Raw genomic sequence first — 27,949 nt, 5'->3', positions numbered from 1 at the left:
AAAAAGAATATGAGGTGGGATTGCCTAGGAGGAGATCGTGTCCGTTCGGCTCTATTCGGGTGTTTCCGGACGCTGGATTAAATCCCCGCCCCACTTCATTCCTGCGTTGTTTGGGGACAGAAGGAAGATGGCGGCGGCCCCGCTGTACTGTGTCTGCCGGCAACCCTACGATGTAAGACGGTTTATGATCGAGTGTGACATCTGTAAAGACTGGTTTCACGGCAGGTATGTAGGCTACAGTGTATTTGATATGTGTGGCTTATTGGAAGTGATATACACTGATTGTTTATTGAAGAAAGGCGACGGCTCTCTGAGCGGTGTTGACTGGAAGCTAATTTAGCTGATAATGCTAGCGGTGGGCGACGGGGGTTTTAAACCGTCTATTGACACGACTTTATCAAAGAAACTGGGGTTTCGCTCTCTGAAATTGGCTTGAATTCAGTCAAATGTTCCGCCAATTATTACCCAGTCAAACAGTGTGTACGTAGTTTATGTAAGTATGTTGCTAGTTAACATTATTGACTAAAATAAAGCCTTTTATAAAACAGTTGTTATCTGCCTGTATGCGACTGATGAGGATTGCATATCTGTGTCAGTCAAAGCTTCGCGGGGTCACCGTGGTTTAGAAAGAGTTGCCAGCTCCTTGGAGTCACTTCAGAGATACATTTATTATTGTTCAAACTGTGATTTACGGATTAAGAATCGTTAAACCAGTCGCTGTGTACCACATCGTATAGCCTACTGGCTAAACGTACTCAACATATTTGCAAAAATAGACAGTATTTGACTTAAAGCTACATTTCATAATCAACTTCCATTTGTTTGGACATAATCTGTATGTCGTTGTTAAACCTGTTTTATCATTCAATGTTATACTTACTCTATTTAAGCTGTATATAACATTAAGCTTTTTTGTATTTTTATGTGTTTTGGGTGGTTTTATTTAATAAAAAGCGAAAGATAGAGAACAAGGAGCTTGTTATGGTCGGGCTTTTGATTGACAGCTTGAGACATTTAAATCCCCCTTTCAGACAGAGCAGGCACATGGCAGGGACCCCTAGTGGTGACCAGGGGGATTATTTAAAGGTACCCGGCAGACACATGTCTTTGGATTGCTTATGGCCGGGTTTTACCCTATATTTTCGTTATTAAATGCCCCCACATCTCTACAAATTACAATTGGACTAGTAGTATTATAGTTGCCTTTCATGATTCATGTTGCGCGTGGGTGGGTGTTGGCTGTCATATGGGAAGGTTTTTCTGTTGTGCAATAAAGCATTTTTTTTTGTCCAAGCTGTATGGCACAATACAATGTCCTTTTAAGTAGTGTGTGCTCTAATAGTCCAGACCTTAAACTTTGAGTAAGACTTCACTGTTAAAGGGTGTCAAAGTAACCCAGTTAGTTTTACTTTGAATTGAAAGTGTTTCTGTACATCCGTTTAAAAGGATGTACAGAAACACTTTTTTGGAAAAATATGAGAATGAAGAAAGGTGATTTGAAGATGAGAAATGATTGTAAATGTATGTAGGAATAACTTGCATAATGATTTAAAGGACAATCATTGATCAAGTAAGGGGTGGGAATTAATAAGCATTTGCTTCCTCCTACTCCCTTTCGGACACATATGATTTATTATTAATATGAAGACTTTTTTTTGTTGAATATACAAATATTACCATGAATGTGGATAAATACTGTATTATAACAATACGGTATTCTGTTTTTCACATTTGTTATTTTTTAATCTGTTCGAAATCAAAACTGAAAAAAATAAAATGAAAAAAAGACCTGGTTTAACCCCTTTTTATGAAGCGCTATAAAGCCTGCTGGTGTGTCTGTTAGCAAGGCAGGCAGTTTTTGTAGCTCACAGTCTGCTCTAATCATTAGAGAAGGCAGATAATAAGATTTTGCCACAGAAGAACATGTATCAAACTTGCTGTCTGATTACATGTTGGTTTTTAGAGTCAGGTAATCAGAAAGACCTGACTTTAAAACAGTTTTAATGGGGTTTGCTGACTTAGACATAACTTAGACCTACCCCATTCTCAGTCCCTTGAATCAGCCTGTGTGGGTGCATCTCCATGGAAACTGCTTATGAATACAATAATCAGTTTTTGCTCATGTTGAAATGACGGAAGCCATTGCGTAACCACATGGAGCCCACTGCCAGAAAACTTGCCAGCCAGAATGTGCGGTGTATCAGAGCCAAAAAAGACTGGCTGGCTGCGTGTCATGTGCCAGCAAGCAAAGGAACAAATGCTGGAGCTTCCCCCATTGGTGACTAATAAGCAGATGGACACACAGACATGGAGCGGATCTCCAAAACCAGCCACATTTCCTGCCTCTTTCCCACGAGGCTGGCCAGAAGGAAAAGGGATATTCTCTGGCTGTGGATGATGGCAGTTTGTGGGGGACTTTGTCTCACTGCCTGTTTCTGGAGAGTGTCCTGTTTTCCACCTCGACCTCAGGACACAATACAGCCTAGTCCTTTAACTGGTTGGGCAGTGTTATCACAACACTGTGGAGCTTATCTGTGTCGGAGTAGTGATCAGTGCGGTGAACTGGAAAGCAAAAGGATCATATATTTGTCCAGACAAGATGCTCTTAATTGCTTTTCTATGTCATCTCTTGTATTGACACACATGGCCCCCCTTAGTCTAGGCTCGTATTACAATAGTTATAGATATATTTCCCTCATCTGCAAACAAGATTTGTAGTTGTTGATGTTGTGATGCAACAATCCAAGTTTTTTCAATACTGAGTCTTCTCTGAGTATTTGCCAATATTCAGGGTTGATCTCTCCCCAACATTTAAAAAAAGCTGTATATCTAACTTGGGGCCCCTTTATATGAAAAATATTTGCTGTACGGTTGCTGAATAATCTTTCTGTTTATCGTCCAATTATTAGAAGCAATAAAACTAGCCACTATTTCAAAAATAAAATGATATAAGATATCAAAAATAAATATTTTTGCTGCCCACATTTGCTTTGGTAGCCCTTCCCTGGAGGACTCCTTTAGTCACCAAAACAAACAACTAGAGCCTGTGGTTTGGATTACAAATGTTAGTTTGAACCCTGTTATTTACCATTTAGAGCCTCCCCTAATTACAAGACTTGCTTCTCGAAATGGACTGTTTCCAAGATGCCAATTTACGTCAGCACTGTGCATGTTGACGCACTGGAAATCCTCACTGGGTCACGTCAGATCACAGGGTTTACCCCGGCGTAGGTGTCGGGCACTCCAGTCAGACCGTCTGATTAGGTACGTGCGGTGGGGGGGGGGGTGATGATGGACCTGCGGGGCTTAATGGGACAGAGGGAATGATTGATGGGTGCTCCAGCCAGCCAAGTTCAATGCACGATCCGTCAGTGTCACACAGATTGTGCGCACGCTAAAGAGAGATGCATAGCCACTTCAGAGTGCATTTTTAATGTTTACACTAAGTGGATGGATGCATGAGTCAAAGGATCTTATTTTTGACCAACGTTGTCCATGAAAGAAAAATGTTTCTGATCATTTGTTTAGATTTCTGATGAGTTAATAGCAGCCTCACAGCTACTGTTAAAAGCTGTGTTAACATTCATTAGCAAGGCTCTCCCTGGGGGCGAGGAAACGGCATTACCTCCAGCTTGATCAATGTTGATTAGGGGACAACAGCCTCTTGTATTGATCTGCAGTCAGATTCAATGAGGATGTTATACATAAAGGACTTGAAGTTGTTGTGCCTTACAATAGAAATCTTGATTCAGAAATATCACTTTGATCGATAGAAGTAAAGTAGCAGTGCCTGTCTTATTGAATCTAAATCCATAGAAAACTGTGCATTCCTTCTAATATACAATATGGGTCAGAATGCAAGTTTATTTATTGGTGATCTTATGTTTCAAACAACAAGCTCAAGGTTTTTGATAATATAAAAATGCTTACTGACGAGCATAGAGAGAGGATTGCATTCACATACCAGTCTACCTTCAGGTGAGTTCAGCCTGACTTTGTTGCTCGATGTTTTTCAGCAGCAGACGGTCCACAGACTGAGGACTTTGTAGATTTTACAGGGGCACCGAGAGCTTTAAGATAACCATGTTGAAGGCATGTGTGAAAGTAGAGCCCCAGTGCTTGGAGCCTTGAGGCAACTCAACCTGCTGCACCAAAAACAATGAAGTTGTTCAAACTCCCTGACGCCCCATAAACAACAAAGTGATCCTCTTTTGTTGTTTACCAGCAGACTACCGAGAGGTCTCTTTCAAGCTGTAACCGCTGCTGGGTCGCTTTGACGCATAGCTAGCTGAAATGATTGAACCAGTAAGGCCCAAATGACAGATCCCTTTCCATCCGTCAGGCCTGAGTGGCTCTTACCGCTGTCCAAGTGCAGCACTGTTTATGTAAGCTTTGGTTGCATTAGGACTAGGGCCGGAAGAGTCAGGTGCTCCTGTGGGGTAAATAAAGACAGCCAGGTGTGTGTAACTGCCCTCATCTCCTCTATCTTTATCTCCACCTCCCATCCATTAGGGATCTGCCCGTTTCCTAATGTAGGCGTGTCGCTGCCCCATGCAGAGCGGTTATTTAGAGCTGAAAATAATGGTGATGACCGCCTTCTGCCTTTGTGTTTCTGCACTGATCATGGAGGACAATGAACCCCTCACAGTGCATGCACTAATGAATAAGCCCTCTCAGTCACACAGGAAGGAGGCCCTTGATGAGAGGAAGTGGAGGGAGAGGGGCTGTTGATGGCAGGGGTTTAAGCCAAGTACACACATCTCCTCTTATTCAGGAAGGGATGTTGTGCTTGGTAATCTGGTGCAATGCTGTCACAGAATAACTCTCCAGTCTGGCAGGGTTTTGTTTTTATCTCTGTATTGGCTGTGCTCTGCGTCAACTATCACAATATGCTCTGTTGTTGTCAGACAATACATGATTACACTATCTTATTAAGTAATACGATAACGTAAACTCGGTTTTCTCCAATCTGATCCCGGCTCTGATTCTTTCAGAGCAAATAAGGTTCATGTTCGTGCAAGAAGTGTTTGCACACTTTGCAGTGATGATGCAATACATTATCAAGCCTGAGCAAGGCTGGAAATACTTTGCTCTCTTTCCTTTTCAGCTGAGTTTACTTCCCCCATTTGTTCCTTCTCTATCTAGAGCCCACACAGTTTCACCAGCTTCACTGTCTTGTTGTGTATTAATCATTACAGGTGACACATAGGCTGAGTCAGGCTGGCGTATCGGCACAGTGCCCTAATTTCCCCGCTGTGGTATTACATAAAGGAAAGTACAGAGTGAGATGAGGACAGCAAGGTCACCTCGGTTAAGTTCACGCTGCTCTCACACGTTTAAAGCAACCCGGGCCAGCGGCAGAGTGCTGTGACTCATGCTTTCCCCCAGCGAACGGCCACATGTGAACCAAGATTCCTGACACATGAGCTCGGCTTAAAACTACAGCCAAGCAATGCAGTATTATTGTTGGATGTCCACTCGCTCACGTGCAGGAGCAGGAATACTTCCAGGTTTTTGCCGTTTCCTCTTTTTATACATTTTTATAGCTTGTCAAAAGAAATGATGACATAAATTCAATATTCCATCAGAAAGTAAAGAAAGTTTGCACCAGGTTTAATGTGATAAACAAGAGAGGCAGCTAATGTTTAAGCCTGTTTGTGCACCAGGGTGATCAGGGCCAGGATTCACACGCGCTCACCACTTCCTGAGGAGTTAATGGCCATAGCCTTTATTTCCTGAACAGTTTCCTGCATTTTCTCATGGATCAAAGCTGATAACAGGCTGCAGCTCCATTTCCCCTGCAGGCGCTCACTTTTCCTAACAGACAATATATCAACTATAAATATGTAGTTCATACACTTTTTCGCTACAGAAGCTGTCAAATCTAATCTTCACTGTCTCGATGAGGGTTAAAAAAACAGCAATTTGTTAGTTTGAAATAAGTGTGCTTGTAGTTTTGTTATAGTTGCATAATGTTTTTTAGGGTCAGCCACCACAGTGCTAATGTTGCTTAGCAACATATGTCTTGAAATTTAAAAAAAGCAGTGGAAGCAAAATAATTACATTAGCCTCTGGCTTCCTATCAGATTTGTATCAGTCCTTTCTATTGTTACGATGTTTGCGTGCAGACATAGACACGGGAAGAGTGTCATAATTGGCTGTTTCCAGGTCAAGTGGGGACATGCACTATGATATCATTCATTACCTTCAGATCCCAGAAATCATTTTCAAATGACAACCATAAGGACGGCCTGTTAAGTACAGAGGGCTCTTTTGTGTGTGGCCTCTCTCACAACACTTAACCATCAAATGAACTGCCACATGTTCTAGTCAAACAAACGTGCAGCTTGCAGTTTTTTTAAAACTGAAAATAGCCATTGGTGACATTGGTTGAGTTAATGCTGCTCTGGAATGGAGCTCTGGTATGCAGCAGAGGAATGCATGTGTGTTGGTGCCTGTGGTTTGGCTGCTGCAGGACAGTCGGGGGTTGCAGTATTAAGGCCCTGACACACCAAGCAGTCACCAGAGGACTCGCCGACGCCGGCTGTTGCGTCGCCGTGTTCTCCTGCGTCTTGGCCATGTGTCGCACGGGAACACACCGCAAAGACTTCAGTGCGTGAGTGGCAATAACTCTCCTTACCAGCAGGCGGCGGTAGTGTGTATTAGTCATTCAAAAGAGGCAACAACCGGAAAACAGAAGAAGAACAGACCGTGATATAAACAAACGACAAATAGCGTGTGCGTTCCATTTTCACTCTCGTCCATCGAAATCATGTTTCGTGCGGCACTGAAGCTAGATTTGGGTTCTGCCCGCTCTGTATTAATGTCATGTTGACAGGTTATCATGTAGGCGTTGATAAAAGCTCATTCTAATGTCGTCTTATGTGTGTATGAAGGTGCGAAATAAAGTTTTGCATTGCCTATCCTGCTATTTGTGTTCTTTTAATCACACGATAAGAAACAATAACAATGTGCCTACATAACTGTCAGTTGCAGCCCTAGCATTAGTATTGTTTATAGTAACAGCTACAACATTAAAATACTTCTAGGCAGATTGAGGAGGATAATGGGAGAATGAACAGAGAAACATCCATCCAATAATCCAATGTGAACCCTTTGGAATTACCTGGATTTCTGCATAAATTGGTCATAAAATGTGTTCTGATCTTCGTCTAAGTCACAACAATAGACACACACAGTCTGCTTCAACTAATACCACACAAACAATTATATGTTCATGTTTTTATTGAACACACCATGTAAACATTCACAGTGCAGGGTGGAAAAAGTGAACCCCTAGGCTAAAGACTTCTTCAAGAGCTAATTGGAGTCAGGAGTCAGCCAACCTGGAGTCCAATCAATGAGACGAGATTGGAGGTGTTGGTTAAAGCTGCCCTATAAAAAATACACACCAGTTTTGAATTTGCTATTCTTAAGAAGCTTTGCCAGATGTGAACCATGCCTCGCACTAAAGAGCTCTCAGAAGACCTACCATTAAGAATGGTTGACTTGCATAAAGCTGGAAAGGGTTCCAAAAGTATCTCTGAAAGCCTTGATGTTCATCGGTCCACGGTAAGACAAGTTGTCTATAAATGGAGAAAGTTCAGCACTGTTGCTACTCTCCCTAGGAGTGGCCGTCCTCTAAAGATGACTGCAAGAGCACAGCGCAGAATGCTCAATGAGGTGAAGAAGAATCCTAGAGTGTCAGCTAGAGACTTAAAGAAATCTCTGGCACATGCTAACATCTCTGTTGACGAATCTACGATACGTAAAACACTGAACAAGAATGGAGTTCATGGGAGGACACCACGGAGGAAGCCAGTGCTGTCCAGAAAAAACATTGCTGCACGTTTGAAGTTTGCAAAAGAGCACCTGGATGTTCCACAGCACGACTGGCAAAATATTCTGTGGACAGATGAAACCAAAGTGGAGTTGTTTGGAAGGAACCCACAACGCTATGAGTGGAGAATCCAAAGGGTTCACATACTTTTTCTTGCAACTGTGTATATATATATTAATCCCAACAGGCCACCTTGTTTATAGTTTGATTCAGTTTTAGTAGAATATAAAATACATGAATGAATGATGAAATGAGCACAAAGTGCAGACATACTATAATTATATTGAGGTACTTGAGACTAATCCTGCAACTGTATAGTTCTGCTCCACAACAGTTAGAGAATGAAGAAACCATCACGTATGAAAGGCTATATATACATGTGAATAGAGGGCCAGAAAAACGGCTTGCACATTTACATTTCAATCTTGAACAATGAACAGCGGTAGACAGTATCTCATTTAGTATCATCATCCTGCGCTTCGCCGGAGGCCTTCGAGTGCCGAGTGTGCTTGGCCTCTCTCCGAGCGGTGCCGGTGTGGTGCAGATGGTGGATTCTGCCAGGGGAGTGCAGGGCTCAGCATCAAAGTGGAAGGACTCCTCATGCCCCTTTCACACCAGCGCTTTTTCAGCTCCGGCTCGGAGCTAGAGCCTGAAAAGCGCCGGTTTTTCCTGTTCACACCGCAGCGGCACCGGCTCTTAGCTCCGGAATCGGGTTCACTTCCAGCTCCAAAAAATTGTCGGTCTAGAGGCAAGAGCTTCGGAGCTAAGAGGTGGCGTCGCTTAAGTCTCTCTTACGTCGAGGCGTGCAGGAAACTAAACCCACCTCCCCTGAACATGGGTCGACTGTTATGCCTGCCTCCAAGCAGTGTGCTTATAAACACACTTTATAAAGTCAGGCAACACTAACCAGGCTTCGTGTGATTCTGTTTATTTGTACCTTACTTTGACCATCCGTTCACTGTTATCGATCATTGTGGCTATCGGATGCAAGTATTGTAAGTATTCGGTTGCTATGCTAACATCACCCGTTTTATACCAGAGAAACTTTCATAACAGCGTTGTGATACCAAACAGCGTCAATTCAGACGGACACACATTCACTTAGGCTAAGGGGAACTGGGGATATGCATCAGCTGCTTGTGTGAGTCGGACAGTGAATACTTTAGAGCGGCCGCTGCAGTGTGAGCTAACCGGGAGCTAACGGGAGAATAAACTCCCGTGGAAGAGCAGCCAGCACTGCAGCGGTCGGTAAATGCTGCAGAAACACATTAATAAACAATGAACCACGGCACTCTGGAGCAAAGTATAAGGTTGGAGAAGTCGTTATTCAATTTATTCTGGCTTCGTGTGATTAAAAGCAACACGATCATCGACCCGACGCAGTTCCCCGTTGTTGTTGTGAGCGCCGTAATGGCTGCCGTTGGGGAGCAAATCAGCTATGTAAACGGTGACGTCATGCCGCAGCAGGGGCAGCTCTGGGGCGCCAGTGGGCGGTGTGCACAGAGCGGGAGCTGAAAAGGGAAAACGGAGCTGAATCAGAAAAGCTCCCACTCGAAGCTAGAAAGGGAAAAGCGCTGGTGTGAAAGCCGCATAAGTGGTGCTGGACGAGGTATCACTGCTGGTGCCACCGGGGGTTGATTCTGCAGCCACCGGACGTTCTTTACATTTTTTTAAATAAATTCACAGTTAGTTGGATTTAATACCATGGCTTCTTAAAACTGTTTACTAAGCATTCATAACAAAACAATACCCTGAAATGTGTGTGCCATTAGTTTGGGGTGTGGTCAAGTGTGAGAGGTACATTGTAGACACATTGTGATGCTCTATTCAGATGCTAAAGACATACTTCCAGAAGATTCAGAACACTACAAAATATAAAGACATATTTTATCATGTATTATTATAGGTTAAGATAAAAGCGTTATTGAACCCATGGTGAATTTCATAAGCTACCCAGCAGTATATCATGCAATTTCAATTAGCTCCTCCTTTACCAGCTGCAATATTAAGGTGATGAGCACATCAATAATTATAACAGAATAATATATATATTATTCTGTTATTGTTATATTTAACACTGTAACCACCAAATGAAGGAAAATAATGTTTTTGTAAATGAAAGAAGCAAGAAACACTTATTTGTACTCAACAAATAAAATAGTTACCGTGATGGTGAGGTTCGAAGTACTCTCCTTCCTTCTTGTGTAGGGCTCTAAAAACTGCAGCCTGGTTATGATCCACTGCTGTCTGCCCGTCCTTTGTGCTCCACAACTACCCGAAGGGGCATATTTCCTGTACCGGGTGTACTGGGTTCGCATAGAATCCCGATTCTTCCTCAGCTCTTTCTCTGAAGCACACAAATAAACGATGTAAGCATTGTGGCTAGTTAGCATGTCCAATTCATATCTATATGCAGTGCCAAACGGCACAGCTAGCAACAAGATAACAACAAAACACAAGGTTGAAATAACAAATTACATTTCACGTTATCGTCACTGTACGCTGGCAAACAATACAAAGCCAACAGTATCTGCTAAAGAGCTCAATCGATGAAAAAGATAATCTTACCCGAGAAACCAAGTTGCGTTTCAATCTCTCGCCAGAGTCCGGTTTTCACTACTCGGTTCGAGTACCTTTTCTCTGTGATGTCGTACAGAACTGGCCTCTCCTGGATCAAGGTGATGAGCAGGTCTTTGTTTGCGTCATTCCAGATCGCCATGTTGAGATGAAAATGAATAGCAGTCTGTGTGTGCCTTCTTAAATCGTTTGTTTACGTCCCTCACTTTTGTTTCGCTTCTCATGCACTGATTCGCTAGCTGAACAGCCAATCAGGGTGATTGTTTGGTCCGACTGCGTGACCCGATGCATGGCCGATTCAACATGTTGAATCGGCCATGCATCGGCCAAATAAGTCCAAATAAGGCGTGTCACGGTCGACGGTGCGGGACACACCAAATTGAGTTTGGGCGACAGGACACGCTTCGTCTTCCGACTTACGAAAACAGCCGAAATCGGCCTGGTGTGTCAGGGCCTTTAGAGACACTGTTGCAAATCCATGCACTATGCTAGGGCTCTAAGAAAAGTATTATTGCGCAAACTGTAAAATACTTCATAAAGTCTTCAAAAAAATCTAGAAAATAATCTAAACATGGGTTTCATGATAATTGTTTGCTGCAGCCCAATTGTAAAACCCCAATGCGTCACAACACTGTCTCCAATGAGATGGGCATGAAGGATGGACCCTAACTTGTGTTTACACATGTTGTAAGAAGTGAGAACTTGTACTAACTGCATCTCCTCTCCATCTCCAGCTGTGTGCAGGTAGAAGAGCATCATGCTGTGGACATCGATGTATACCACTGTCCCAACTGTGATGTGGAACACGGACCCTCCCTGAGTGAGTACTTCTATTTCATATTAGTGGATATCAACCTTGCTGCTTCTCTCTGTCCCCGTATCTTATTCATCCAAACGGTTCTCCGATTCGCTTCCTTAGATTTAAATGTCTACCCCTCGCTCCATTCAGATGTCCCCCTCCTGCCTGTGTTTTGTATGTTTGACCGGTCACAGGGGGAAAGGGCCGCTGTTAACTCTAGGCAAATGTATTTGGGGGGGAAGGGTGAACCTCCAAGAGCCCAGGGGGCAGACATTAACAGACTAATTAAATGGTGTTGTAAACCCCCCATTTTGGTTGGCCAAGTTGCTCCATCGCCATCTCTTAGCCCAGGGATTGACTGGTGAATTATTGTACGTAAAAGAAGTGGTGGTGATGTGCGTAATTTTCCACTTTGTTAGGAGAACAAGCCTCAGAAGGGCAATGACATGATGAAAGTAGAGCGAAACAACCCAATGAACCTTGGTTGTCTTTTTTATGTTGCAGTGAAAACACGCAACAACTGCCACAGGCACGACTACACAGAGCCAAACGATGGGCTGAAGCCGGTGCAGGCTGGCACCCCAGTGTTCGTCAAGGAGCTGCAGACCAGGACCTTTGCCAGGTATGATGACGGACACCGATATTACAGCAGAACTCTTTTGTAAAAGTTTGGGTCAAGGCTGCTATTATTTTCGAAAATGTCGCTCTACTATGGCTTTTGGGACATAACTTTTAAGGCGTTGTTAGAAGTAGCTTTGTAGAATGTTCCTGAACTTCTTATGATGTTGTTTCAGTGGTGAGGAGATCATGATGCAGATGAAGGGCGAGCAGGTGACCACCCGCTACCTGGAGAGACACGGCTTCAGCTACCCCATCAAAGTCACAGAGATGGAGAGCCTGGGACTCAAACTACCACCCCCTACTTTCTCTGTCAAAGATGTGGAGCAGTATGTGGGTAAGGACGCTTCATATGGCTTTGTTCTGCAGTGTAAGAGTTGCCATCAGCTGTATGAAGCTTATATTAATGCACAAGTGTTTTGAGGAAGAATGATGTAATACACCGTAGCCTCAGTCTGTTTAAAAGCTAATGAAACCACCAGCCTGCTAAGTGGCTAACGCTTAGCAGGCGCCATCTGTGTGTCAATAAGAACAGGGTTCTAGGTTCATGGGGTTTTAACCCACTTATCAGGAATCGGGCGAGGGCTGACTGAGTTCTAAATGAGTGATGGCTTTCACTAGCCTCTCACTAGCCTCTCTATGACCACTACGCTTCCTCGTTGAAAGGGGCCTGCCACTTCCCAGCTCCTATTACAAGCCCATTACCAAGCCCACTGGTGTTTTTATCATTAAGTTCAGATTACAGACTCCCCCTTCTCACTTCATCTCTCCCCCCATGCCCTATTGAGCATTAAGCCAAGGCACAGGTGTTGTGACGAGGGACTGAGTGTCGCATTACGTTTCTTACAGTTAAAAGACAATGGGACAACTGGAGTGATCGCTGATGTCTTCTGTGTGTCACGAGGGTCGTGTGGCCAACATGGTGTGTGGTCAATGATTAGGACAATGGTGGAACTTTGAGGAAATCCCCCTGAAAAGTCTTATCATGGATACATTGCAAGTGTTATCACAAAAAAGGGTATGAGTACGGGTTACATTTCAGCAAATGTGGGTGGGCAGCAGAGCAAAACTGGACCTGTGTTACTTGACCTTACTTTCTCTTTCTACACATTTAGTTTCTCAAATAAGATATGAAAAGCTGTACTCTTGTCCAAATAACCTAAGGAAGGTTTTTGGCAAATAGTCCTGTTTAATTTGCCTGGAAAAACCTTTATAAAACGTTTAATAATGTATAGAAATGTAAAAATATAACAGAAACCAAACGTACAGTAACATGCAGCACAAGACAAAGTAAAAGAGCCCCACCCGTGACCTCAGTGCTCCGTACATTACACCCCAAATCAGTCAATTCATATTCACTATGCAAACTTTAGCAGGACAAGTCAAAACCTTACTTTATGAAATGCATTAAAGCAGCGATGTATAACTTGTCAGTGATCCTACATAAATCTAAACTCTGCCCGGACAGATCAAATGTAGCTCAAGGCAAAACCAATTTCCACAGTCTGCAGCTGACTTAACGTCCGTCCAGGGAAGAATAAGATCTCTATAGAAACACTGGCTTCAAGCATTTGGTCTGACCCCCGAGGGGCAGATACTCGCCTTCCATGCAGACGGTACACATCTGTGGGATCGTCAAACCACCTTTGAAGTAGCTGCTGGATAACGCTTAGGAAACAACATTTTGGACTATTCCCATAAGGTTGGCTTAGGGAACGCTGTGGGGAGGAATTACAGAGTAACGCTCGGAGGGCACAGATGGGGCCATGATATAACACAAGAATGTTGATCATGGAAAAAAAGAAGAAGAATAAACGGTGCAATGCGATATTAATAGTAGAGCTTAAAACTGCAATGTAGAGTGAATACTTTTTGACCACATTGCTGTAAAAATAAAGTATTCAAGGAACAGTTCACCTACAAAGTTGCCCTCTGTGTATCAATTACTCAAGAAGAATTCAAAAACATCATGTAGGGATGCATGAAAAAGTGTTCCTTAACAATTCAAGGTCACATTTGGTGAGTAATTGAAATACCAATTATTATTTTGTGGTTGTTGCAAAAAACATATGAACTTGATTTCAAATAAGAAAAGAGTATGTAGTTCTGGCATGTTGAGTAGGACGTTTTTGAACCATTGTTCAATGGTTCAAAAACGTCCTATGAAAGACTCCTTAACATTACTGGGTATCATAACATATCATTGTGAGGCAGCAGGTACAGCAAGTGTCGCTCAAGCTGGTTCAGGAAGGGTGTTGTTGGTTTTGTTTTGTCTGTGGCTGTTTAGTTTGTGAAGCTGGTGTCGAACTAGGCGTAGTGAGGTTTGCAGGCAGCTTTGTCTCTCGCTGTTTGACTGACTGCCTTTATTCCAGCTGTTCTGTCATCAGATGCTGGCCGTGTGTGTGTGTGTGTGTGTGTGTGTGTGTGTGTGTGTGTGTGTGTGTGTGTGTGTGTGTGTGTGTGTGTGTGAAGACAGGGAGAACACGCAAAGGGATACAAAAAAAAAGGGTGAGGGGGAAATACAACAACCAGCTGTCTTGCTACTACACACACACTGTTCCCCGGTTCTACTTCCGGCCCCAATGTGTCACCCGAGTGTGATTTGTAGCATTCCAACTGTTAGCTTTTTTGTTGTTGAAGCATCTGTTTTCTGTCTCATACGTGTAAACACACCACATGCAGCCTTTCTAACATCTATACTCATGTTCCTCTCAATGCTTAATGTCTCCCACACACACAGGCATTGAATACATAGGCCCTCTCACCTCCACCCACTCCTCCTCCTCCTCCTCCTCCTCCTCCTCCTCCTCCTCAGGGACTGGTGGTCCGGACAGATTGTTTTGCTTGCTTCCCTGTATAACCCCTCCCCACGCTGCCATATTGGTGCCAGTTTCCCTCAGGGCTCGATCTCTAAAAGCACACGGAGATGTCAGCAGGCCGCTGACCCCGGTGAACCCCACGCCCACTCAGCAGCCAATTAAAAAAAGTTGAAGATATTCAATGTCTACAGGACTTCTCCATCTGATATTTTGTGGACTAAACAGAACATTTACCCCATCTAGGTAGCAAAAAAATCATCGACGTGATAGATGTGGCACGACAGGCGGACAGCAAGATGAAGCTCAGCGAGTTTATCAAGTATTACTCCAACCCGTGTCGACCCAAAGTCCTCAACCTCATCAGCCTGGAGTTCTCTGACACCAAGTAAGATACGCTCAAATCTGTTCACATGTTGGCTAATGAAGAGCTTCAGTATGCACATATCCATCATAAACACAGGCAGTACAATCCCTCCTGTCACTCTTCAGGAAATACTTGTATAAATTAGCCATGGCTTTATATCTCATATTGTAATCTCATGGATAATTCATGAATTGAATCATACTAGTATATCATTCATGCCTCCATAGATGGGCTGCCTACCTTAGGGCTGCACGATTTAATAAAATCTAAACAAACACAACAATTTGCTCTGATTATTTGACTGATGTGGCAATTGTGATATTTTTTCACCATAATGGAACATTGAGGGTCTGTCCTAAAGATGGATTTTATGTTAATTCTGTAGAATATTCTTTGTAGTTTGGGACTTCTCTGCAGCACAGCGATACTTCATTCAAATATGTTCAGATTTAGCCTTTACCAAATATTGCGCCTACTGAGATTTTGAATTGCACTATTATAAAACTTTATTGTGTTGTGCAGATCTAGTCTGTCTTAAGCCAAATCCTTTCAAATGTTGTTTGAATTTCTGTAGAGGTTGGATGTAGAAGCCCAAAAAGGAGAAATCCTCTTGTTGTAATGTATCTCCGAATATTAAGACGGCCCTCCTGTCAGTTTTAGAACCGTTTGCTTTTGTTTCACTTTTAACTCCAACCATCTACTCAGGATGTCGGAGTTGGTGGAGGTTCCCGACGTGGCTCAGAAGATGTCCTGGGTGGAGAACTACTGGCCCGATGACTCCTTCTTCCCCAAGCCCTTTGTCCAGAAGTACTGCCTCATGGGAGTCAAGGACAGCTACACAGATTTCCACATAGACTTTGGAGGCACCTCTGTCTGGTATCATGTTCTCTGGGTGAGTGTTTGCATGAAGAACACCTGAGTGTATGTATAAATCAGACAAACATTTATGAAACATTTCACAAAAGCCAAATAAACTACCACTCCTCGCATCACAGTTTAATCATCAAGCTGCTCTGGGGGCAGCACTGCTGTGCCATATGATGATCTCATCGGCACTGTTCTATAAACTAAAGCTGACTTTACTTTCCCAGTTGTCTGTGGGTGTTTTTTTAACAGCACCATCACCACAGCTGCCATGCTCAAACAACATCAAAGTGTGTCATTAACGTGTGGTGCCTACTGTTAACTCCTCTTCATCTGCTCTGCAGGGTGAGAAGATCTTCTACTTGATCAAGCCCACCCTCGCCAACCTTGCACTATACGAGGCATGGAGCTCCTCGCCCAATCAGAGCGAAGTGTTCTTTGGGGACAAAGTGGACAAGTGTTACAAGTGTGTCGTGTCCCAAGGAACCACCCTGCTCATCCCTACAGGTCGGTGCTTTTGTTTGTGCGTGTGCCAAGTTTATTTGAGTTTGTTTATGCAACACTGTTGATCATAAAGCTCTAGTTTTTGAAGGGTGTTGTAGTTTGGTTAATTCAGTGACTAACAGTAGGGAAACAGGCTTTGAATTCCTATGAATGTAGTAAAACAATAAGGCTGTCAATCAACCTAGTGTTATTAAATGATGACAACTTCATCCTGGTTTATTTGCATTGTACCTTTTTTAAACGAATGGTAATTCATGGCTTACATAAGACATAAAAGGCATTAAGAATACAAAAAAAACCACACAATTATAAAGGATTTACAAGAGTAAAATAACAACACAAAGTAGTCTGTCATTAGTTTTGGTCACTGTGCCACAGTCTAACTAAGTTTTCAAGTCTGTCTAGTTGAACGTGTTTAATGCAGCACTGAGATCTAATCATAAGAAGACTCAAACGTTGCCACTTTTGTTCAAGTGAACGTCCTTCCTATCACAGCCTAGACTATCAGCGGTTAATTTAACATTACTAATATGTGTACTGATATTTTGCGTGATTATGTTTATATAATAATGTAAGTGTGGAATACTCCTATAAACTTGGATGAGCTTTCAGGCACTTGGACACACAGTTATCTGTGTTACTAATGTAATGTCATGGTTGTTTCCTGACTCTGTTGTCTGCCTTTATTTGTCTTTTCACATGTATTCATACGCTAAAATAATCACGCTTCCCATGGCTCCTGCCAGGCAGTGGCGGTTCTACAGGGTTCTACCCCAGCTGCCACCCCATTTGGCAGCTTTGTTTTGAAAGAAAAGTTGTGGCTCATCGGACATTTATGAGAGAAAATCTCTAATGTCCGAGTGCAAGTGAATGCAGCACAAGACTCGAGCCTTGTAACCCCGGCCCTGGCGCGAGCGTGGAAATGGCTTAGCCCCACCATGAAAAATGATGTTAAAGTAAGCAAAATAAAGTCCGCCAACTCGCGCGGTGTAAATTGCACAGACGGCAGTTAGTAAGATTGATTTCAGTAGCCACTTGCCCTGAAATACCAAAGACTAAAACTTCACTGCCCAGCCAAAAAAAAGTAACCATTTTGATTTAACTAGGCGAGTAGGTAAGGACTTTCCACTGGATAATAACTGCAGCGATGTATATGTTTTAGCTGAATACATGTTTTTGTAACCCTAACTGATGCAGTTAGTCACTTCTTTAATGTTTGTTCTTTCTGATGTAAAGTCCAGGTTGTAACTGTTTGCAATGAAGTCGTGGGGCGCTGAACTGTTCTTTTGATTCTTTTGATTTATGATAGTAATTACTTGTCTTTCAAATTTGAAGTAGGGTGAGCAAGCATCTTGAGGAACATTCATCATTAACTCCTCCAAAAAATATAGTTTATTTAATAATAACACTGAATATGTGAATCATAACAGTGATTGACAGCTGATAGGAATAATATGATTGTTAATATTATCATATTCATACAGACAAACATCGATGAGACAGTTAATTAATGTACTTATTGCAGCAGTCTTCATAGATTTGGTACCCCTGCTGGTCTAAGAGTGAAACAAACTCATTAAATGATGTCTGCCACCTTATATATTTCTATTTAAGGCTTTACTGATGTGCCGCAATAATGTCACCTCATGTTATTGAGTTAAAATATCAATATTGTGGCTTTCCAAGTTAACATTGTTGATATGACTGCGATTAAATCAGCATATACATCTGCCAGGGGATGCCACCCCTGAAATTCTCCTGCCACCCTCTTGCCACCCCATGAATATTTGTCTAGATCCGCCCCTGCTGCCAGGAAAATACAGGCTTCTTGAAGGTCCTCTGTCATTGCCAAAGGAAAATAACAGAGAAGGAATGTCTTCCTGAGCAACAACCCAAACACTTCTTAATTATCATAATTGCAATGGAAAAATGAAGATAAACAGTGTTATAATGTAATGCGATGATCACAGCTTCCCTCTGTACGTGGCTTTTTTTACAATCCTTTAACTAGCATTGTCTAAGTAGAAGCTGTTTCAAAAAGATGTTTGTGTTTCTGAATGTGACATGCTTCCATTCACCTAAGTGAAGCTAACGTCTCCAGTCACACAATGACTCATCCATCAGTCTCTCAATAGACCTTTTAAGCCGATGGAGATCCTTTGCTGTCCTCATGATCCCTGACAGACAAAGCTCAGTTCAGTCCGTCAACTGCTGGTCGTCCTCCATCATTCCTCCTGCCATGCTTTCTCTGCAGGCTGAGGCAGCATTGTAAAGGAGAGCTTTTGGCAGAGAGGGTGTGGAGAGGTGGGAATTAAGTGGGGGTCAGAGAGCACAGTAGGTCAGTTAAGCAGTGCATTATCAGGCCTGTCTATCAGCCTCACACCAACCCCCCTCAACTCTGCTTTCTCTCACTTTGTGTTATTTAAAGAACACTGTTTATATTAACGGTGCAAATCATTGCAATAGACAACCCTATCTTTTTTTAGGTCTTAGGATTTATTTTTAGGACATGAGTCTTTTGTACATGCTCAGGATGTCTTCATGCAGATCACTTTAAACCACATGTTTGTTCAAATGCCCGGTATGAAGGTGTTACTTGAGCTTGAGCAAACCTTAAGTTTGTTATTGTTTCAAGTCAGTCTGTTGGCAAGTTGTGTGAATGTCTGTGCTCTGGCGCCCTCTACAGGCTGGATCCATGCTGTGCTCACCTCTCAGGATTGCATGGCGTTTGGAGGGAACTTCCTTCACAACCTCAATATTGGCATGCAGCTCAGGTAAGATTGGCCTAACTGTTTATCTCATTTGAATCTATAAATAAAATGTGCTATCATGTGCGTTACTTCATCACTTAACAATATTTTGAATCTGTTGGTTTGCAGGTGTTATGAAATGGAGCGTCGCCTGAAAACCCCAGACCTCTTTAAGTTTCCGTACTTCGAGGCCATCTGTTGGTATGTGGCCAAGAACCTCTTGGAAATGCTGAAAGGTGAGAATCAAATATAAACATGCATTTAGAAGCAAATGGCTCAAAAGAGCATGTATGTTGAAATCAGTGCAGTCTAAATGTTGGAATTATAAGTGCTTATTTTGATTTGTTAAAGACCCAATTCAGTTCTTGTGTGGTTTGATTGCCATTATAGCCTATGCATGCATACTCAGAATCTGCATGTGGATACTTTGTATAAGTATCTATGTTTCTCATTTCACAAAGAAACATTTAATACTGGAGTTCATATGAAAAACTCTAAATCACAAAATGTGAAGATGCATGGTTGTTATTGGACAGAGAGGATATGAGCATCAGCTGGTGCAACTACCCCAATATAGAATATTCTGCGGATTCTTTTCTGGATGAATCACATAACTGTTTGGTTTTTAAAATATGATCCCACTCTCAGAGTCCAAGTTTACGTCTTTATAATATCATATTTTGTGAGTCCACAAAGATATTCTGTTTAATGAGATATAAAACAGAAGACATCGCCATGTTTGCGAGGCTGAAAGAAAGATATTCTGAAGATTATCGACTTTGACGATAAATGAATTGTCAAATAAGTTGGCAATTATCTTTCTGTCGATTGTCTAATCCAGTGATTCTCAAATGGGGGTACGCGGACCCATAGGGGTACGTTGGGGTACTGCAGGGGGTACTTGAGGTAAACAAAATAAAAAGGGTTAATTAAAAAAATACCATGCATGATTACAAAAATAATCTTAGTACAATAAGTTAAATAGAAAACACAATTTTATATAAAATATTCCTAGAACCACTAAGGGGGTCCTCATATAAACATGTTACATTTGTGTATTGTATTTATAGTTTTTAATAATATATCATTTTGTTCATTGGTTTGTTAAACATATATTAATTCAATTGAAAAACTCCTTGGAAAAATCTTTTTTTTCATGCATAAAGATGAAAATATCCTTAGTTTGTTGTAATTCATGCATTAAGGAGTTAATAAATCAAACACTGATGGAACATCACTATATTGTAATTATTTATATAGGCTTTTTCTGTCAAAAATGTCCGGGGTCGGTCAGGGGGTACTTGGCTGAGAAAATGTTTCAAAGGGGTACATTACTGAAAGAAGTTTGAGAAGCACTGCTCTAATCGATAAGTTGACTTATTGCTTCAGCTCTACTTGTAAAGGTAAAGACTGGCCGATGTTCAGGTCAGAAGGTTAATACTTCCCACCGATATCGTGCATCAGCATGGGAAGCTGCAATAATGTACATCTTCTTTGGACAATTTTAACATTTGATATGGTTGACTGTCTTCAAGGTTTAATGCTTATTTTTTATTTCCCTCTCAGAGCTACGAGAGGACAACTGTCCACCCCCAACCTACCTGGTGGAGGGAGTGAAGGCTTTAATCAGCGCACTGAGGACGTGGTTGAAGAGAGAGGTGAGCGCCGGCCACACTGTTCTCACGTTCTTCTCCACAGAAACACACCTGCAGCTGAATAGCTCCAGTCCAGAGGGCTATTGTTACCCAGCCGGCTCCACTGTGTGTTCTTATCTCCTGGATGTGTGTGAGTGGCCAACAACAGGCTTCTTTCTGTTCACTTCTCCTGTCTGAATGTGGTCTGCTGTGTCTTTGCAGGTGACTGAGCCTTCCAGTGAGGTACCAGACAATATCAGGCCCAACCATCTCATTAAAGAGCTGACCAAGGAAATCCGCTACCTGGAGGTAAGAGCTGGAGCGAGGAGGGAAGGATATCGGAGAGGTTTAGACCTTTTAAACTTAATTATTTGTCTATGGCAATTCATCATACAAATAAAACTACAAGAGCACATATAGTTGAGTTTTTTTAGCTATCATTTTGTTTAAGTCAATGAGCAGCATTTCCTAATGCATCCAATCCAGTATACCCAATAGTGTAATGGTACCACTTATTAAAGTCAATGTAGAATGGAACCAAGGAACTTATATAAATATTGAATATGTACAAATATTAGTTTATATTAAAGGTGTCACTTTGAACAACACTTTTCATTGCCATTATTAACTTCTTAACTACTTACTAGTGATCTGTTTTGTTTGTTGGCCTTTGTTCCTTGACATAAAATACATCTTGCCAAAAATCCAACACACATCTGATTATGAGGCAACCTAAAAAATTGAGTTTTGTCTTGCATGCAGTTCATGAACTTGTAAGCATGTACATTTTGGATTTTGGTAAAACCTTGACTTCATTATGTGTAACGTACATCACTAGGAGGAACCAGTCAGCGGTAGCAAGCCAGTGAAACCTCAGGTAAGTGTGTGTGGAGTAGCATCTGGATCAAACGGCTGCCCGGCCACTCGCGCCCCACTGGAGAGGCTGGACCACGCCCGGCGGGCGAGGAGGGCGGCCCGGAGGCTGAGGGAGCAGCAGCGGCACGCCCCCAAGGTTCCCTCCAACCTGGACATCTTAGAGCGGCACACCAAGGAGGTGCTGAGGAGGCTGGAAGTGGGACCGCTGGAGGAGGTGAGCAGTTGCTGATATTTTCATTTCATTTCAAACCTTTATTTACCCAGGTGTATCCCATTGAGATCATTGATCTCTTTTTCAAGGGAGACCTGCTCATGTAGGTTCCACGTGAAACATAAAAACATAAACAGAACAACAAAAAGGACATCATACAGAATCATTACAGGGATTACAATTTACAATAACTATCCACATGAGCAGGTGCCAACAGCTTCCGATTGAGTAGCATCTATCCTTGCTTTAAAAACTTAGTGGAACCAGATTGCTCAGTTTCCATTTCAATTGCAGACTATTCCAAGACAGAGGAGCTGCACATCTAAAAGCTGTCTTCCCTAAGACAGTCCTAGCAGTTGGCACATTTAATAAAACCACAGCATTCGATTTCAGGCAGTAGTCACTTACAATTCGCCGTGAGATCAGGGAGCAGATATAAGATGGAAGTTTCCCTAACATGGCTTTATATATAAAAATGTACCAGTGACTGAGCCTCCGTACAGTTAGCTAAGGCAAACCTGCCCTTGCATACAGGGTACAGTGATGGGATAATGCTTTACAGTTTGTCACAAATCTCAGTGCACTGTGATACGCAGCATCTAACTTGACCAGGCAATTGGCAGGTGCATTCATATAGACCAGATCCCCATAGTCCAGCACAGGTAAAAAGGTCACAGTGACTAGCCTTTTCCTGGCCTCAAGCGAGAAGCAGGACTTGTTCCTGTAGAAGAAACGTAGCCTAACCCTCAGTGTTTTAAGCAGGTTATTTACATGAAGTTTAAAAGTGAGACAATCATCAAGCCAGATTCCAAGGTATTTGTAACAGGTAACCACTTCAAGTTTTATTCCTTGCGTAGTTACAATATCTAAAACAGGCTCTGGTGTCTTTTTAGCTTTTGAAAAGAGCATTACCTTGATTTTATCAACATTTTAAAAGAAGCTTTAGTTCAGAGAGCTGAGTCTGAATAATGTTAAAAACTGTCCCACAGTGGCACTTATAAATCAAGTCCTCAATTAAGCATTTATTTTTCCCCCATGTGAAACAAAAACGGAAGCTTGGTGCAAATGCTCTCTAAGTGTATTAAGATTAAAGTCAGTGTTTTTCTTTTCTTTTTAAATAAGTGTTTAATACAGGCAAAAATAATACACATCACAAACACAACAATATGATTAATGAACAATATAGCCTCACAAAAAGATATAAAAACAACACAAACATAACAAGAGACAAACAAAGTAAGGAGGGTATTTAGTGTTCTCCCATGTAAAGTTGTTTTTAGTTACTGTATCCTTAGTATAAACAAAATAGTTTCCATGATGTTAAAATAAAAATACAGTCTATTGACTGATGCTGGTCTGTTCTCCTCAGGATGTGGCGTTCTGTGCCAAGGTTCGTGGGAAGCTGAATAAAGTGTCGACGGCATCAGCCGCTGCTGCTGCCGAGTCTCTAGAGGACAACCACCACCTACGGCTGATGCTCGTCAACGGAAGAATCATCAGGTGAGAGCTCGCAGGCTGCAGCCCTTTGGTCTACACATCAATGTTGGTGCTACTTGGTCATTTTCTCAGAAAAAGATGGACCTTTCTGTGCAGAGGGGAAATCGTGCCAGTTTTTACAAACCTGTCCACCCCAGAAAATAGAGAAAAACATAACAGACACTAGAGTGAGAGAGACATAACAATAGCAACCTTAAATGAATCTGCCTTCATGCAGGGAAATAATTTGATACCCAATAGTGTTTAAATAACAATAGAGATTTTAACAAAGTTTTGATGCCATGATTCTCTCTAATCTGGAATTCTACAGTCAAGATGATCTATATTTTATGTGGAAATTAAATTTTACATATGTGAATGTTGTCTGCAGAGACTTGAGGCAGCCAGCCAGCAACCCAGTGAAGACGGAGGCCGAGTGCTCATCGGGCAGCCCACCAAAGAGTTGTACGGACGTGAAGTCTGAAAGGACAGAGGACAGCGGAGAGCAGCCCAGCTCAGTCGGGAAACCCACGTTCCTCAGTAAGTCACTAGATGCTATTGTTAGTCACATCATTTTGATTAAACTCAAATCTTATTGTGTTTATTGTCAAATGCTCATGGTGTGTTCCTGTGTTTCCCAGGAGGTCTGGAGAGGATGAAGACTGAACTCAGGGAAGAAGTGTCAGGACACTCCGGTGTGTCAGACGCAGATTCAGACAGTGACTCTCCCACAGAGGTAAATACTGAGAACAGCATCAAATGTCTTACTTTATTGATTTCTCATGTGATATTCAGAATCATTTGGTTGTTTGCCGTCTTATAGCTTCATTGTGTGTCTGTCACTTAATGTTGTTTTGTTGACTAAGTGTTTTATTCCTTCAAAGGTTCTACATTATTATTTGTTTACATTATTTACTGGTTTATTGATCAGATGCAGTGCACCTGACATTGCTGTAAATGCACGTTGTTTACATACTTAATACATTCCGACATTTCTGCAGCATAAACCATCGTCTTCGTCGTCTTCGTCATCCTCCTCTTCTGATGAGGATTCAGGGAGTTCCCAGGAGGAAGAGGAGGGTGAGAGGGGCTCAGGGCACACCATAGAGCTGGACCAGTCTGGCCAGAAACTCAGGCACAAACACAAACCACTCAAACGGTGAGAAACACTTTATCAACGTGCAAAGATATCGTCATTCATTCAATGGGTTGAATATGCATATTATCTTTTAAATGCAATACTCGTGTTTTTTTCATATCACTGATCAAATGGGCTACGTCCAATATTCAAAGTGACACTCATGACTGAAAAAAGCATTGAAGGAGCCTCTCGTGTACATGGTGGTATCATGGCAACACTCAAAGCAATGACAGGTATTAACTAATGATGTCCTGTGTGCTCCTTGCAGAGAACGTCCTACCTCACCCAGCACAGAAGAGGCCATTCAGGGGATGCTGTCTATGGCCGGGCTGCTGTGCTCCTCCGAGCCAGAGAAGGTGGCCTCCTCCCAGGAGTCCTGGTGGTCCGGCTCCAGCCAGGGCTCGCCTCTGGAGCGGAGGGAGGAGGCGCAGCACCGCCTGCAAGGAGACCAGAGCCCCATGGACAGCCAGGGCAACAGCAGTGAAGCCTGGGACAATCAGGGGCTCCCCAGCCCACTCAGCAGGGACAGCCCAGAGACAGAATACCAGTACTGTGACCCCTCCATGTCCCCACCACTGCACCCCTCCAAGAGGCACGCACCCAACCCCCCACCCATCAGCAATCAGGCCACGAAAGGTTTGGAAATCAGATTTTTCACTTCACCAAGCTTTGGAAAGACCAGAGTTTGACCTTTTTGAAAGGTTAGGGGTAGTTTCTCTGTGTGCACCTTAAATCTGAGTTCAACACGGGTGTGCATTTGCATGATTGGTGTGTCTAAAGTACTTTTAAAGCCTATCCTACTACAACATGTAACCAACACAAGTGTGATGTGGTTACTTCAGTGACATAAGACACATTTATTAATATGTATTTTTCATTTAAAATCGCTTTACTTGCTACTCAGCTTTTTGTTGAATAATTATAAAACATCTGTAGGGAACATAAATAAACTGAATAGAAAGATAATATGTTTGAGAGGAATGGACAGCAGCGTTGATGTAGAACGAATTGTACGTAAACATTTGTCAGATAAGCATCATATTGATCAAATCAATGTATCATGCATGCATTCATGACCTTATTCATTTGGAAATCAAATAAGACATACATGTGTCCAACCATTTTTAGTATAGGAAACACTGAAACTAATTCTCACAGCAAATCGTTTTACAAACCTTTAGTAATAATTATAGCTATTTATGATTCATTTGAATGCTGTTGTCCTTTTTTCAGGCAAAAGGCCCAAAAAAGGAATGGCCACAGCCAAGCAGAGACTGGGGAAGATTCTGAAACTCAACCAACACAATCGTGTGTTTGCGTAACAGTCCAAATCTCCAAACGCAAAGAGATGCGTTCTTTGGTGTATTTGTTACCAGACACTCTTTTGCTTCAGAAAAGGAGGAAAAAACCATACACACTGCCCCTTTTGACACGTAAAACACGCTCACTGTGCATGCTAAGGAGACAGGGTATTGGATTTGAGTGCAAGTGCACGACTTCACCACAAGCACACTAAGAACAAAACAGAAAGGAGCTACGGGAAGCGGAGAGGGACAAGCATGTTGTGAGATGTTCTGCTGCAGGGAAAGGTGGACCGAGGCTCCTGTGGGCATTCAAATGGACCGGAGAGGTGTCGGAGGTCTACCTATCAAACACGCTTGCTTTGCCAGGGAGCAGCTTCTGATGCCAACATCATCTGGATCATATTTTAGTATTTCTCTCTGCTGACCATCCCCCAAGCCCCCCCCCTCCTCCGCACAACCTTCACTTGCTTCATGGCTTTCTGTGGAAGGAGCAGATGAAACAGAGCTGCATTTTTCGAGCAGGGTCTTTTTTTCTGAGGCTCTGCGGGGGGCAAATGAGGTGCTCAGGAGGATGTGGTGAACAGAAATTTCAAAATGGTGCTTCTTGTTTGTACTTTTCTCAACTCATGCTTGTCTCTTCCGGCCTAGACCTCCATCCCCCCCCCTTATCTCAATCACACCAGCAATAATGACTTTGAGGAGAGTGAGAGGCAGCACTATGGAGCATCCTTCTATTTGGTGCAAACTGTACTCTCAAATGTGCACTATGTTTGATATTTAAAGAGTCTGTTTCTAAGCAATGGTGGCTTAAGGCAAGCTGCCTCTCTGAATTTGTTTTAAAAATAGGAATTACGAGTATTTCGCTCGGTCTAAAAAACCGAGGACTCGCATGATATCCTGCTTAATTTATTTCTTGTTTTATCTGTTGATTTTGTGTTATTTTTATCGATTCTGAATGATGTATTTATTAATTGAAAGAGATAATGATTTTATTATATTTCAACCCTAAAGCCTCAGTAATTCTGAGGGTTTTTCTTCTTTGTCTTTAACAAACTTTTTGTAAATGTGGATGTTTTAGACTTCATGTGATCATCTGTTGAGTAGCAATTTACCTACTAAATCTTTGAATAGCTTCTATTCTTTACCCCCGTCCCCCCAGTTGAATAGATGTGTTCTTGTCTGTAGCCAGAGGTGTTGGGCTATGTGCAAACAGAAACCACGTTAGGTCGAAAAATGTCAACTTTCATTATAATTACATCTGAGCTTTTTCAGCTAGTGCCAGTTATCTTTTTAGCAAAAAAACAAAAGTATTCTGAGCCACTGTGGTCGATGCATTAAGAAGTGAACTTCTATGGGATGAGTGAATTGAGTTGTTCTTTTTAAATACCAGTGCTGATGTTCGATGTGTGTTTTGCTCGGGGTGCGCAGTTCTTCACTCTCAGGGAATGATGCCATGGACATAACCTTCGATTAACCAGTAGCCTCGTCGTGGACGCAGACAGGATGTTCCCAGCACTCACTCGAGACTTTAAAGGTTCACCTCCTGCTTCAGAGGTTTGGTTTTTCATTGCGCAACAAATCATTTCATTGTCTTCATGTTGTAAAGATAAGCTGTCAGTCATTGTACTTTTTTTAAGCAAGCTTTTACAACTTATGTTAACATGACTTTGGTATTGTCCTTCACTGCTTCCTTACACACTTTCAGCTCAGTGTTATTGGGTTGACTCTAAAACATCCATGCTAACTGGCAGTCTCCCAGAGACTTTGCTTGTAGTACACATGACCTGCGAGGGACTGTGATCAATCTACCAGCCCCGACGAGGTGTTTCACAATGAACTAACCTAAAAGAATGAGTGTTCATCACATTGCCAGACTGATCTTTTTCTTACACTACACTTTAACATTTGAACTCTTTGCATGTCAAGTCATTGAAAACAAGAGCTGGCCCGCAGGCAGGGCTTGTAATAAGCTGTAGTATTCATACAGAGTCTTTGTTTCGTATGCAGCTCTCGGCATTTGTGAAATGGGCGTTGGTTTTTGCAAAAAAAAATTAAAGTTTTAAACTTGTTATGATTTAAAATATACAAACACTGGCTAACTGACACTGTTAATGCGGTGCATTTTGTTTCTGCATTTCAAAAAATTGCGTGTAAATAAAACTAATGAAATAA

General features: G+C 42.2%; 1 protein-coding gene across 1 annotated transcript; it reads left to right on the top strand.

Annotated features, from left to right (window-relative positions):
• Positions 1 to 89: 89 nt before the first annotated feature.
• kdm7aa (lysine (K)-specific demethylase 7Aa) lies at positions 90 to 27,949 on the top strand. The gene is made up of 18 exons (XM_034074691.2): positions 90 to 225; positions 11,152 to 11,237; positions 11,721 to 11,838; positions 12,011 to 12,171; positions 14,897 to 15,038; positions 15,723 to 15,909; positions 16,226 to 16,388; positions 19,072 to 19,159; positions 19,265 to 19,371; positions 20,702 to 20,793; positions 20,992 to 21,078; positions 21,608 to 21,859; positions 23,226 to 23,356; positions 23,724 to 23,872; positions 23,974 to 24,068; positions 24,334 to 24,491; positions 24,742 to 25,109; positions 25,707 to 27,949. Exons 1-18 carry the CDS (start codon positions 128 to 130, stop codon positions 25,793 to 25,795), a joined length of 2,571 nt encoding a protein of 856 aa, XP_033930582.1. The 5' UTR covers positions 90 to 127; the 3' UTR covers positions 25,796 to 27,949.

Source organism: Pseudochaenichthys georgianus, chromosome 23 (assembly GCF_902827115.2).
Source record: "Pseudochaenichthys georgianus chromosome 23, fPseGeo1.2, whole genome shotgun sequence".
NCBI lineage: Eukaryota > Metazoa > Chordata > Actinopteri > Perciformes > Channichthyidae > Pseudochaenichthys > Pseudochaenichthys georgianus.
Note: the sequence above shows the minus strand (reverse complement) of the source record. Positions and strands in the feature narration are given on the sequence as shown.

Coding starts and splice junctions, on each gene's coding strand:
- kdm7aa (XM_034074691.2), top strand. CDS start 128: ATGGCGGCGGCCCCGCTGTACTGTGTCTGCCGGCAACCCTACGATGTA. Junction 226..11,151: donor AAAGACTGGTTTCACGGCAG/GTATGTAGGCTA, acceptor CTCCATCTCCAG/CTGTGTGCAGGTAGAAGAGC. Junction 15,039..15,722: donor CTGGAGTTCTCTGACACCAA/GTAAGATACGCT, acceptor CCATCTACTCAG/GATGTCGGAGTTGGTGGAGG.